The sequence below is a fragment of the Rhizophagus irregularis genome, chromosome 30 (assembly GCF_026210795.1).
Source record: "Rhizophagus irregularis chromosome 30, complete sequence".
Lineage (NCBI taxonomy): Eukaryota > Fungi > Glomeromycota > Glomeromycetes > Glomerales > Glomeraceae > Rhizophagus > Rhizophagus irregularis.
The window spans coordinates 3,155,298-3,170,760 of record NC_089458.1 but is presented as its reverse complement, the minus strand read 5'-3'; the positions used below and the strand labels follow the sequence as shown (position 1 = coordinate 3,170,760).

Here is a 15,463-nt window from a genome sequence, read left to right as displayed (position 1 = left end):
GAATCCTAACCCCCCGGAACTTTTGAATTGCATTATATAAGTTCTTCTTTGCAATATTATACTGGGGAAATTCTTGAACAAGCAGTTTATACTGCTGTTCAGCGCCTAGATTTCCATTTGTGGTGTAGTGTTCGATTTTGTCGATGATTAGTTGTGGAAGCCGTAGATTTTTTGGTGCTAATTCAATAGTTTTTGGATCACATTGATGGTTATGTTTCTGTACAAATTTGGTAAGACGTATGAGATTTGATTTTTTTCCAAGATAAAAACTAGCTTACCACAGACAATTTGTTTTGTACGATGAACATTCCCGGTGTAAACTAATATCTTCAACTTTCTTTGATTGATGAGTTCCAGATTTCCAGCAAATATATTCACGGCGTCGGATAATAGATTTATCAATAGGATCAACATCCTTGCGACTTTTAGCTACTACAAACCCGTTTTGCTTTGCATACGAATTAATAATCACTTGGACTGATTCCCAATCATTGAATAAATCGCCGATCGTTAATACAACTTCATTTACATTAACTATCTCACCATCCGTATCACTTTCATTATAACCAGATAATTGATTTTTCGACGTGTTATTGATTTCTTCGGGCCAGGCTATTTCATCTATTTCATTATCCATAAGTAGAAGTAATACAATATGGACAGAGAGGGCTATTACTATTTTTTGACGAGAATTTTATAAGGGAGTTGGACAGAGAGGGCTATTACCTAGGGGATAGGTAAATATACGGGGGGTCAACTCAAAGTTACACAGGCTGATCAATTACCGATTGAACTGAAGCCTTCATAAATTGGTTACACAAACGAAATTTCATATTAAAATTTCGCTTTTTTTTATTTTTTTCGACACGCACACATAAGAAAGTAGCCGATCTCAGAAGTTAAGTTTGTTCATATTAGCTTTATATAGACGAAGTTTTTTCATCCAAATTGGACTACTGGTTAATTTCTTTCGTATTTTTATATGGTTTATTACATGACAATAGGAAGTTAGAAATTACAAACTTTTTTTTTTGAGATTTCAATAAAAAAATAATTTTTTTTTTTGCTTAAAACATTTAAAAATAGTATTTTCTTCTTTCGTTGTGCATTATTTTCAAGTATTTAATAAACTTTTATATATTTTTGAGGTATTTAAAATAGCCGATCAAGTTTTTTGAAATATATAGAAGCGAAACCTTGACAAAAATTATATATTTGTGTAGTTTCGGATTTTGTCATTTTCGGGGGCTAATTTTTTTTTCATAGATTATATTGATTATCGGCCCATTTCTCGCTTTAAACATGGGGTATTTTTGAATTTTAATATAGTTACTTATAAAATTACTATAGACTTCAGTTCTGGTCTTATGACCATGGCCTGTGTAACCTTGAGTTGGCCCCCCCGTATATTTACCTATCCCCTAGCTATTACTGTTTTTTGACGAGAATTATATAAGGGAGTGTATTAATGTATTTTAACCAATGGGTTATATGATATTTACTGCAACCTAATAGAACAGTCACTTAATAGAGAACTACCGGACAGAGATAGAGAAAGAAAATGAAAAGGCGCCGTGGGTATATGACAGAATACAAGCCGCAGCGATGATACAATATGTACGAAGCTAGTATTATTTATAGCGAAGCGACGCGCAGCAATTTTTTATTGTATATGATGTAACAATGATGACACGTTCAATAAATACTAACGCGTTTAATAAATACTAATCAGGGGCTAGACTAAATTGTTAATAAACAAATAAGCCGCATCCAGGGGCTATAATTTAATAGATAAATAATAAACGCGTGACACCGGTGGTGAACACCAGTGGTGATACGTAGTAAATTTCTTTATGAAATTTGTTTTTGCTTTGCTTGCTTTGCTTTTCTTTTAATATTTTACGTGTTTTTGATACAAAAAATATTACTTTTGTTACACTATTAAACCCATAGGAGTATATTTCAATTTCATAAAGTTAGATATAATATTTATGAAAAAAAAAACACATTTAAATATTTGTTTTTCTGTTTACCAACTTTAAAGCGTAATTTCAACACTTTAGTCAAATGAAATCAGCATTCTTTATTAAGTGAAAGTTGTTCAGCGAGGTTGAAACTAGTTGTATATCAATTTTCATGAGTGTAAGTTTAATACTTGTAGAGAAAATCACGTTTTTCATAACGGTACTAACTTTCAGATTTTTTTTTTCCATTTGTGAACTTCAGAGCGTAATTTCACCACTTTAGTCAAATGAAATCGTCTTTCTTCATTAATTGAAAGTTGTTCAGCGAGGTCGAAACTAGTTGTATATAAAATTTCATGGATGTAAGTGTAATACTTCTGATGAAAATCGCATTTTTCATAATGATACTAACTTTCGAATTTTTCTTTTTTATTTGTTAATTTCAGAGTGTAATTTCACCATTTTGGTCAAATGAAATCGTTGTTCAGCAAGATTAAAACTAGTTGTGTATCAAATTTCATGAGTGTAAATGTAATACTTTTGGAAAAAATTGCATTTCTCATAATAGTATTAACTTTCAAATTTTTTTTTCTGTCTATTAAATTTAAAGTGTAATTTCCTTACTTTGGTCAAATAAATTAAGTTTTTTTATTAAGTAAAACATGTTCAATATTTAAAAAAACTACTTACATTTAATTTTTTTTCTCGGTAAAAATTTGCAAAAAAATTTTTTATAATTCTGGCTAAATCATAATTTCTGCCAACATTAATAACGGTGAAAATCACCACCGGTGAGATTTAGCAATACCTAAAATTTACTGCAATTCAGATGCAATTTAGAATAAAATTAACTGCAATTCAGACGCAATTTAGAATAAAATTTACCACAATTCAGAATAAAATTTATCGCAATTCAGATTAAATTTACCGCAATTCAGATTAAATTTATCGCAATTCAGAGTAAAATTTATCACAATTCAGAATAGAAAATTTACTGCAATTCAGATTAAAATTTACCACAATTCAGAATAAAATTTACTGCAATTCAGATTAAAATTTACTGTAATTCATATTAAAATTTATCGCAATTTATCAAAATTTATTATAATTCAGAATAAATTCACTGCAATTTGATAAATTTATGAATATATTTTTTTAAACAATTCAGATTAAAAATACTAAGCAATTCAGATACAATTCAGACATTCTGATCAGCGTTGATCGGCCTGCCAATCAGAACTTTACCTAAATTAATGAATCAGCCATCTTTATCACCAAATTCAGCCTAAAATCGGATATCCGATTTCTAGCCGATTTGGACTATTTTAATCAGTATAAGAAATATTATTCTCATATGAGATTTTCATTTGCTTAACCAATAGTCTAATTTTAAATTAGTTAGATTTATAGATGCGTAACAAACCATAAATTTAACTAAACTCAGTTATGAGTTTGCGTAACAAATACCCAATTTGGCAATTATCATATTTTATATATTTTAAATAATAAAGAAAAATGTTTGATGCATAATAATATCTTCTTTGTCTTTACATCTTATCGTTATCTATACATATACATCTTCATCTTTGCATATTTATTATTTTTATTTTACATATTCACATTTTTTATGCATATTATGGGTGGTTGGAAATACTCAAAATAACGTTTACAAAAACATCTATTTGTTGCCAAGGTTGTACATGCTAAAAAGGTAATTTGTATATGTGGAGTTGCAATAAAACTTAATAGGAAATATGACAAAGACTATATTAATTGTCATGCAAATGGTCTGGGATGCAAACGAAATGAACAAAAAAGTATTTTGTGCTTTTTTAATTCTATAAAAGCTGATAAAGAAGATGATGATAATATAGATTCAGATGATGATTGGAATGATTGGGAAAGTGAGGTAGAAAATGTAATGGATGATGATGATATTATTACAGTAGATGAAAATGAGGTTGAAATTAATGGAGAAGGAAATGCTAATATAGAGATTATTAGCCTAGCAATTACTAATAAAACTGGTAGAAAAAGAAAGCCATGTTTAGGATTGTGTTCAGATTTAATTGCAAAATATGTTGATAGGATACCGGCATGTTATGGTAGAGCTCGTCGTGTTGAAGTAATTGCTAAAGAAATGTATCCTGAAAAATTTCCTAACAAATTTACAAGAAAAAAACTTAAACTATCTCAGAAACATGCATTAAACCAGAAAATTTATACAGAATCTTGATGGCGTGTTGATAAAGATTGTAAGTATTATTATTTATATTTTTGTAATCTTAATCGATCAATTAATGAATATCCTTTTCAAATATTGTTAATAAGTAATACTGTACGTGCTAAGAAATGCACAGGATATTCTGATTTTGAAAAAACAATTTATCATGAATGTTATACACTCAAATACGATTCTATTTTAGCACATTGCCTTACTATACCAAAACCAGCACTCAAAAATCTTAAATTTACACCAAAATTCTATTTCGAGAATAATTCTTTGAAAAAATATTTGCAAAATCAGGATCTTTGTGAGATTTAGTCTATTATCAAGGATAATTATGATACAAATATATGGATTACATTAGCAGATAAAGCAAACAAGGGTGCATTTAAAGAAAAATCTGTATTTACAGAACTTTGTGAAGTAATAGTTCAAGCTGCAGTTCATAAAGATAATAATAAAGGCAAGTAAAATATTCAATATAATGAAGATTTTACAAACTTTCTTATTATATTAGAAAGTTTTAGTACTCGGGCTCTTAATCTTTTTCGTCAAAATTTGGAAGGACGTACAATTCAAAATATACGGTATTTTTTACTTGCTTATTTATTAGTTAATCTTTAATATTTTTCCCTAAAATAATTAACAATTTTCATAAAATTAGTAAACTTCGGGCTAATAATAAAGACACACTCACAAATCCTAACCTTTCATTTGAAAACGTTGCCAAATTTAAAAGGCTAATTGATACATTAAATTATTGGGGCCTATTGTTACTATATCTGATAACACTAAGTTGAAGCCTGCTCTTTGTTATAATCCCGTTTTAGGCTGTATCGTTAGATCAACACTATCAGTTGAACAAACCAAAATTAATGCATACGAGGATATTCAACCAATTATTAATGATATTAAAATAAAAAAAGCAATTGCGAAAGATGTGCGTGCTTATATATTGCAGGTAATTGAATGGTAATTATTGTTCATTTAAGCAATTACATAAACGCAAATGACAAATACTTACTATTCAATTTATTTAGATACTATTGCCGAATTTCCCTCCAGTAGTTATTGCATTAATTGCCAATAACGGAACTGATAATATGTTGATGATAACCAGCTTTCATCAAGAATTGTTAACTCAAATAGCGCTGCAACTTAACCTTTTGATTTTATCAATTGGATCAGATAATGCTATTGTCGAATTTAAAGCTCAAGTTGCAATTCAGTCATATTCAATAAACGAACAGTTAATTTTTAAAAATAATAAACTTGTAGTTGATTTCAGCTGCCCAATTTTTCCAAAAGTAGGACCTGTTATTCACGTATAAGACCCTAAGCACGCAAAAAAACTGGCTGTAATGCAATTATGTCTGGTGCTCATCTTCTTACCCTTGGAAGTTCAACTACACGATTTGAACAATTATTAAAATTGTCAAATCTTTCTAATTCTGTAATGTATCGTCATGATGTAATAAAATTTGACCGTCAAGACGATGGTGCAGCGTATTGTGTATTTTGTTCAGGAAATTTACAAAATTGTCATGAAGCTCACGATACTGAAGAAGATATACGAGGACTTTTTGTATATCTTTTCATAATGAGTTAGATAAAAAATAATTTTGTTATAATTATTTAATGGTACTTTTTTTTCATTATTAAATTATAATTTGAAAATTAGGTGAACTTATCAATAGCTACTTAAACTGTGAAATAACTCCATTAAAAAGAATTAAAATGTCAATGACATCCTTTTTCTTTTTATGATTTTGGAGAGAATATATAACAAATATGAGTGAAAAGTATCCTAATTTTATTTCTGTTAGCAAGAACTTTTTAGCTGGTCAAAGTTTTGCAATTTTTGTTTCTCTTGCGGAGTCTATGGTCTTGTTGGTAAAAGCACATCAGGAATATTACCCAAATTATCCATTTTTACCATGGATGCATGGATCAGAGGCTTGTGAACACTTTTTTGGCATGGCGTGTCAAATTAATTCTGATTTTAATTATTCAGAATTGTTACAATTAGTTCCAAAAATTTCTCAATGTACCAAAGCATTAAGAATAAAAAATGTTACATTGGAAAAAGAAAAATCAGTTCGTGATGGTAAGCAAGCATTATTGTAATATTAATTATTATCTATTTACTAGTTTTAATGAAAGAAAGTAAAAATTACTATTAGTTAACCGATTATAAATCTTCCCTCTCTTATATTTCTTTCAAATAGGTTATTATTTTGATTACAATATCGGAAATATTAATCCAAGCAAGTTAGCAGAATTATGTGCTTGGCCATCAGACAAGGATATTACTTCAGCTGTTAAATATTCTTACAAATTGGTATCTGAACTTGCTAAAGCACTTGATATGGAATCTACTTCAAATATGAATCATTCACTATTACTGCCATTTGTAATGATAGATAATTAAAATTTGAAAGTATCAACTGGAATTAAGCCAACTTTGGAACTGGAAAATGATTCAAATGAATTCTTTGAAATCGATAGAGAAATTTCTAATGCAATTAGTCAAGCATCCAAGCATACTACCAAAAGAATTGATGATGTTCTTGATTTATCGAACATTAAAAATGTTGATGATCAAATTCGGCAAACCTAAGTTATTTCATCTTTAGATAATATGAAAATAATTAATAATAAGCAATTTACTCATGGTATGAATTTTTTTTTTAATTATATTACTACATTATCAAAGTTTTTAATAGTATATTATTAAGTATTAACATAATCGTGAAAGATTCTTCTATTAAATATATTTTTCCAACAGGAGAGCTGAATTATTTGGTTATGATTAAATTACGAAGCATATAATTCAAGACCAATTGAAAGACAAAATCGTGCACATATGATTGGTCATGAAAATACAAATACTATTAATTCAAATAGGGTTAGTCATATAATTTCACATTTTACAAATAATGATAATCTGACAGTACGATTTATTAAACAACGTGAAAAACGATGGAAAGAAAATTGGAAGGTAATAACAGCTAATATTGCAAGTTTACATAAATTTGAATTATCAAGGCAAAGACAAACTGATAAAGTTACAAATAAAAGTAAATATAATGTTAATCATGTAATTTATTTATATAATTTTTAATATTAATAATTTATTATTTAATTTAGTTATATGTGTTGAATCAGCAAATATTACTCAAGATTTTCCATTGCAACAAAGTGACTATGTAATTGCATTGTATGGGACAAAAATTTGTATTGCTAAAATAATAGCAATGTATTATGAAGGTTATGGTAACCATTATTATAGCCAAAATGCAGTAACTCAAATTGAAGATTTGTCTTATATTTCATTACAAGTATATTTGCCCATTCATCTCAATATTTTTGCAAGTCAAACTGTGGAAGGTTATACACTATTTACTCATTAGTGTCCTCAAAATATTATATATCATATTAATTCAAATGGAGTAATAATTGGTGATAGTTCACTAACTTTAACAGGAGTAGCACGTAGTATTTTTAATTATTTTAACCGTGATACTATTAAAAATAGCATTATTAATATGATACAATAATGTCAATTTGTCAATAAAGTAATAATATAAATAATTAAAATTAGCAAGAAATTTTTTTTAATTTTACGAAGTCATAAAATAAATTGCTTAGTAGTGCAAAAAATTTTAATATTACAATTTGAGTTTGCTTAGCAGAATGAAAATAATTTGCTTATTGATCTTAGTAAATTTTGAAATTTTCATCTGACCTATATATATATTGTTCGGGGTCCTTTAGCACCCTTTGGAAAATCATAGTCAGAAACGGATACAGGTTCGTTTGCTGTCTGTAAAGTCTTAAATGTTTTTCCAACTATCGCGATCCCTAGTGGAACCTAATGATCACCTAAAATTATTAAAAAAAAACAAAAATAACATAAAAAACTTCTCTACCTTGGCTTTGTCATTCTGTGAAATTAGAACAACATCTTGCGAAAATGCTGAAGCAAATGATTTTACACCTTTGACCAATGCTAAACAATAATGTTCATCAATATGTTCATTCATTTCATTTCTTCTAACAGCTGCCAGCCGTATTTGTGCAGGATGATGATACAGTTGCACCTCTTTTGTTCCTGAATAACGAGATTGCAAATATTTTTGTATTGTAGATTTTTCCATAAATATTCTGTAGTCCTCTTCCATCTTTTCACGAAGATGTTTGATCGTCTGAACTTTGATTACCTTCTTTCATCGTTTGTGGTCTGCAGTTCCAAATTCAATGCAATTGTGCATTTTTTCCAAAAGACTAGGATCATTCATTAAAAATGATGGTTGACCTGGTGTATCATATATCTCTACAATATTCTTCTTTTCCAACTTTTGCCATTTTTTATTCTGAGCTCGTACCTGGGTTGCTGCATTACCTTTTAATTTTTTAAGTTTATTTTCCTCAAACATTATAATCTCCTCAAGTTTTCTAATTTTTGAAGTAAATTGTGTACGAAATTCTGATGAAGTTGTCATATATAATAGTTTATTGTATTCATATAGTTCAGTCTTAGAATTTTGTAAAAGAGTAAACGAATGTTTTTGTGCTATCACGTTTTGTGGAAATTGAGTATCATTAGAAGGTTTAGGAATGATATTAGGAGAAGGTTCACGTTCAGTTGTGGGTGTTCTTTTTGAAGAAAAATTAGAAAAATTGGAAAAAGAAGGCTGAACAGGAGTTTTTAATAATTCAGAAATAATGTTTTGAATAATATTTTTATCTTTTGTTTTTATTTCTCGCTAACTATTTTGTGCATGCTGCTGCAGTTCTTTTTTATTTAATATTGTATTCTGACTTTTCACCATTTCGGAGAATGCAAAAGCATTTACATACTGTTCATATAAGTTCTGTGGATTTGAAATAAGATAATTCTTGAAATATTTTAGCTCGCGAAAATATGTTTGTTTTATTGTTAAGTAATACGACTGTAATGAAAAAAAATACAAACATATTTATGTTTAGGAAATAAAATTTGGTGTGAAAAGTTGCAAGTGGCAAAAGGAGGTAGTGTGAGAAACTTTCTTAATTGTTGAAACTTGTAACATTATTGTGACATTGTTGCAAATGGCGTAGTAATTAATATAGCACAGAAAATTTATATTATTACTTAATTAGAGACACGGTAAAAACGGGCTTAATGTATTTCCAAAAAAAATTTTCAGATTCTTAGATGTGACATGTGCGGTAAAATATTTACCTGTAGGCGCCCTGGCCGGCACGAACGTTAAGCCGTGGTCGAGCCGGGAGGTCCTTCGTGGGTGTAGCGAGTGCTTGTCTGAAAGCCATGTGTCTTGGGGAAGGACAGGTCCTACCAGCCTACTGGCAACAGCTTGTTATGTGCTGGGCCACTGTAGCCTGTAGGTAAATATTTTCCCGCTATGTGCTATCGGGAGAATCTGGTACAAAATTTTTGAGCCACTGCTTTATGCTGCCGTCAGCCGTGCTTAATTAGGAAATATGCAAGTTTAAACCCTTTTACCCCTTATGAAATGACGTCATTTAGGGCCCTCCCCTTACGCATCTACAGATCATCATTCTGTTTATGATGATGACATCGAAATGTACTGGAATGAGTTTGTGGCTATTTTCAATCTAAGAAGGAAAAAGGAAAAAAATCTAATACGCAGCTGTACAATTATATTATCTCAAGAAACTGACCTCAGTTCTGTCACAATAGCCAGTTTCTATCACCATTAAAGGAAAACAAGGTCTACAACGATAGATAAAATCATTCCATGACTTGAAAGAGAAGGGAAAAAAGAGAGGTCTTTTAGGACTGGGCAATACTTGGGATGGTTTACCCAATTTTTTGGAACCAGTTTTTTACTATTTTTATGAATTCTCACTCGAATATGAGGTTGGTCTAAATATTTTTCTTCTATAAAGGAGAGACTTTTTATATTTTTTTTAAATTGGTTTATAACCTAAACCACAATTCTTTCCACAATTGGCAAATTATTCCATAAGACATAGTGCTTTTATACATGTAGGTAGTTTGGCTCAGAAAAAAAATGTTACGTTCAGAAATAATAGGCTATATTTATGGTAACACGGGTAACATATTATGCATGTGACAAATAGAGATCAGACCACAAAAAATTCAAAGTCGCTGAGATAAATATAAACAACGCGAACGTGGTAGTCATGTGAACGGTAACGGTTAAGCATCACACCTTTCCGAGGTGGTGTGGTAAGATCATTCAATTTTATGTTGCACAAACAAGTTGGATGATTTTCCATATTATCAAGTATTAAAATCGGGAAAATTACACGAGACTTTTATTAGTAGAATTTGATTTTTATAACGAAAAATAAAATTTTGATGACAAAAATTTTGTTACATGTTACACCATAACTTGTAACACTAAGATTTGTGAAACTATAAGATAAGTTGTCAGTAACTTGCTTCAAAAGATTTATAAACCCTTTGATAAAATACGTGTAAAAAAGATAAAACTAGCGGGTTTAACTCAGATAGCTGCAAAAGTGAAATAGAATTTGAATATGAAAGTGAGTATGATATTGAATATGATAGTGAGTATGATAGTAAGTATGAAATGAGTATGAAAGCGAGGATAAAAGTGAGAATGAAAGTGAAAATGAACAGGATGATAGGGATGAAGTCATAAGAGATTAAAGTAACTGAATTGTCAGCATATGTAGTTATTGATTTTATTAATGGCGAATTCAACGATGTGTGCAAAAAGAGGGAAAAATGAGGCAATTACGCAACCTTTTGGTACGTGGCAAGTAGATCGAAGTGCTACCAAAGAAGTAAATGGAATTTTACCTAAATTAGGAATTTACGATTTCCATTTCCAATTCAACAACAAGTCATCAGATAAGAAATTAAAGAGCTTTGAAACAGAAATAATTCAATGGCGTAGATGTATTTCTTGTAATAATTACGTGACTTTTTTTCATGGAAAGAAGGGTGCACTGAGCGTTCTTGGCATCTAAATAAACAAAATATTCGGGTACAATGTATTGGAAAATATGCATATGAGGCATTAAAAGTAAGTTATCCTCTATGCACTCGAGCATTTGATGATATTAAAAGGCCAAAATCTATTTGTTGTTTATGTTATAAAAAACTTGAGGGCCATGTTTATCATCGTCCAGTAATGGGAAAGAAAGGAACTCCTTTACATTTAGAAGATACTAGCAAAGGGCTTAAAATTTGGATAATTTATTAATTGGTAATTCAAAGAACAAATTTTAATAGCATTAACTAGTATTTTTACTCCTTTTGTATCCTTTTCATTTTTAACAAAAAAAAACTTTTATTGAATCCGGCTCTAATTATACAAATACAAACATTGATAATTATAATTCTACATCTACAAATACAATTATACAAATACTAATATTACAAATACAATAGATATTAACAAAAAATTAATAATTACTCAATTACCAATTTTATTTATAATAAAACACTTTTTATTGAGTTATCTAATCAAATAAAAAATAAATGATTCAGGAAAGAAAAATGAAAATAAACAATCGTCAGCAACGTAAACTCCAAAAAACCAATTAAACTATGTCTTGACAAAAGTGTAACATTTATTACTTCAATTTTAACAGGATTTAGCTTTCCCTTCCTTCTACAAAAATTTGACTACCTCAAGTTTTATCCAGTTTGATCCATAAGTCACGACTAATTGGTTCACTTCGCCACTACATTTCACGTAACATCTCATATTGATCGTCATGAAAGTAAACTATGTGTGCATAATAATCAAACAGTAATAACTATAAATAAAATGTTACCCGATAAAGTATAATGTAAAATGGGTTATTTAAGTCAATAATGTGTGCTCTTTGAGCAGTCTCTGACGAAAATGGAGATAAAGATGAATATAAAATGCTTTGGAAGAAATCTAAAGAGGCATTACCACAGATAACGGAGAAAAAAAATACTGCGCTGGCATAAGAACTACAAAATTGGTTGAGTGTGGGATTGCTTTTCAGGGAAAGCGTGCATGTGTGTTGAGTAGAGTTCTTCGTAAGGAGGATAATTAGTGGTAGAGGAAGGATGAAAAGAATAGTGAAAAGAAATAGTCATTATTTTTCACATTGATCATAATGATTTTTACAATTCAAATCAACTGTCACATAATACGCGTTAATATAGGATTAGTTTTTTTACACTTTGGAACTTCAAAACAACACTAGTGTTAATTAACACTAGACGCTGCCTAAAAACTTATTGATGTTATATTAACCACTTCAATTAAATATGAAAAAAAAAAAGAAATTGAATTTGACATATCATATATAAATAATTGTAAATATTAAAGGGAAAATTTAAAATCACAAAGCATATCATAGGCTACTTTTGATGTACTTTTAAATATATATCTAATCAATAAAAAATTTAAAAAAGAATAAAATCCAACTTACAATTAATAAAACAATAAAAGTAATGATATAAAAATAATTCTTTCTTGTAGGTTGATTAAATTCTTCAACTTTCACAGTATCATGTTTTCTTTTTCTTTCATCATCTTTCATATCCAAAATACCATCACGCCAATTTTTTGCTACACTATACAACAATATAGATACTAATATAGCACATATACTACTGCCTAAATAAAAGCTCATTACCATTCCATATTTGCCTCCTTCCAAGTCTTGTAATAATCCAACAAGTATATCATAAATTGTTGATCCAATATTCAAACTCGATTTAACTATACCTAATGCTGTACCAACATAATCTAATGGCAATAGTATCGGTATTGATGACAGCAATCCTACTGGTCCTAATGAAAGTGAAATTGAAAAACAAATCATTCCTGTAACTATTATGATAGGTGATAATTCTACGAATCCAATGAGATACATTGATATAGTAAGAAAAACTGAAGACGCGATTACTAATTCAAAAAAAAAATTAATATATTAATTAACTTAAATAGGATCATTTTTAAAGTAGTTCTGTTAGAGAAATAAGATAATTCTTACTTGTTAAAGAACGATTTCCGAAACGATCTAAGAAGTATCCAAGGAAAGGCGAAATGAATATTGGTAAGAACTGAGCAATACTAGAAGTATAAGCAGCATATTCATCCGTGCTATTCCATCTAGTTTTTATCAATTCCCTATAATTAAAATGCAAGTCAAATCACTAGTATAAATTAATGTATAAAAGTGAATGAGATAAATAATCTTATTTACGTGTGAATATGTAAAAATGAAGTCCATGCACTACCCAATAAGATTTCGAGTAAAACAAAGATCCAATAAATAGTAGGAAATACTAATACTTTTTTAGGGCTAAAATGTTTTTTTTGTTTTATCTTCATCATTTCTTGTTGTGATAATTTGTCATGGAGTATTCTCATTAAAAGAATGTATGTGATGTTGATTATTAATGAAACGATGCAAAGAAACGCAGAAAACTATACCATAAAATAAGGATAAGTTTTAAAAGTCACAAGACTTAAGATGAATAATCATAATTTATCATACCCAAAATGCCCATCCATAAAATCCTGTTCTTTCCCAGATTGGGACCACCGTCAGATTGCCCAAAAATGATGACTTTATAAAAAAAAAAAGTTAATTATATTATCGATGCATATATACAACTCTTTTGCATTTTTAATATCTCATACCATTCTTGACGCAGCAACCTGAATTCCTACAACAATGGCCAGTCCTTTTCCTTTAAACCAATGACTTAAAATGGCCATTTGAACTGTAACAATAGTCCCACTACCAATTCCATATAAGAATCTACCAATTACCATCACAACAAACGATCTTAAATTAGTTGATAATGCTACAAATACACTTCCTATAGCAATAAGAGAAGTAGCCAATATGGAACCAATCGAGGTGCCAAATATGTCGATAAATACTCCACCAAGAATGGGCAGAATTGTATTAACCAATGATACTGATGATTGAAGAACTCCATATTGCGAATTTGAAATGCCTAATTCCTTATAATTAAAGAGAATAATTTAACATCATGTGATTGTGAAACAACCAATATAGAATATATACATACTTTCTTGACGATTGACTTTAGAGCGCCAAGAGTATGAGCAGCATAATGACTTCCCACTAAAGAACATGGAAATAAAAATTACATTACTAATTAGCATATCTATTTTCCAACTTTAAATACCCACCGGATAAAGACAAAACGCATAATAAAGCAATTAATTTATATTTCCAAGGCCTTTCTTCCTCATAAGTCACTTCTTCTAATGAAGCTTTATGAGATTCATTATCTTCGTAATCGGAATCAAAACTAAGTCGTCTTTCCTCTGGTAATTCACTTGACAATGAAGAACGTGTGGGGATAGCTTCATAAGCAGAACCATTTGACGAACTATAGAGACTAGGTCTCCTTTGAGAAAGAGAAAGAAGCGGTTCGGTGGAAGTCATTTTGACTATATATTTTCATATAAAAATATATAAAAAAAAAAAATTTTTTTTTTTAAAAAAAGGATAATTTAATATACGTGTAAATCAAAATTATCAGATTTTGATCTTCACTATTTATATTTACTAAAGTATAAACATGGTATGGTATCAGCTATCAGGCGTTATCAGATTCTTTATCAGATTCTTCACTCATTATGACATATTTTTTTAGAACTAGGATTCTAACCATAATTTCTGATTGGTGTTTTGTTGCTTTACAATTCTTATATATAAGCTCCCGTGACTTGGGTCATCAAAACATTTATTCTTTTTAGGATGAATGACTCTCTAAATAAAGTATAGAAAAAATGGACGCGAGAAGAGTCAATATTGGAAGTTAGCATTTTGAAGGGTAAAATAGGCAAAGTTTTGTAAAAATTACTAAACTTCCAAAGACAATAAGTCGAAATACCAGACTAAACACATAAACAGTAGAATTATTAAAGTTGCAGGTTATTTCGTCTATAACAACAATCTTTAAGATGTCCTTAACCAATTTTAGTTCGTGCCTACCTCTTCCGTTAGTCTCCCTAATTTCAAAATGAGTTGTGTAACGAAGATTAAATGGATGATATACGTATTCCGTGCTAACTTTGTGTAGAATGCTAACTAGGAGTATAAATACATAGTAAAAACTAGCTAAAGTAAGTAAACGAATGAGGAGTTCACCCTTTGTATAAAAAAATAAAAGAAGAAAAATAAAAAAAAAACTAGCTATCGAATAATCCAATTGATTTTTTGATTTATTGGCTAACTTTATATTGTCATATGATTAGGGATGCTATCATAAGTATGA

At 29.3% G+C, this 15,463-nt stretch overlaps 2 protein-coding genes across 2 annotated transcripts; one reads left to right on the top strand and one right to left on the bottom strand.

Moving 5' to 3' along the window:
• Positions 1–10,914: 10,914 nt before the first annotated feature.
• OCT59_022099 (uncharacterized protein) lies at positions 10,915–11,417 on the top strand (the record flags this gene model as incomplete). The annotated part of the gene is made up of 2 exons (XM_066146949.1): positions 10,915–11,110; positions 11,239–11,417. 2 exons carry the CDS (start codon positions 10,915–10,917, stop codon positions 11,415–11,417), a joined length of 375 nt encoding a protein of 124 aa, XP_066006041.1.
• Positions 11,418–11,901: 484 nt separating this feature from the next.
• Positions 11,902–14,628, bottom strand: OCT59_022098 (uncharacterized protein; the record flags this gene model as incomplete). The annotated part of the gene is made up of 9 exons (XM_025319330.2): positions 11,902–11,945; positions 12,120–12,225; positions 12,628–13,106; positions 13,195–13,331; positions 13,408–13,631; positions 13,702–13,773; positions 13,848–14,177; positions 14,246–14,301; positions 14,370–14,628. The coding sequence occupies 9 exons, from the start codon at positions 14,626–14,628 to the stop codon at positions 11,902–11,904; spliced, it is 1,707 nt and encodes a 568-aa protein (XP_025174156.2).
• Between the last annotated feature and the right edge of the window lie 835 nt (positions 14,629–15,463).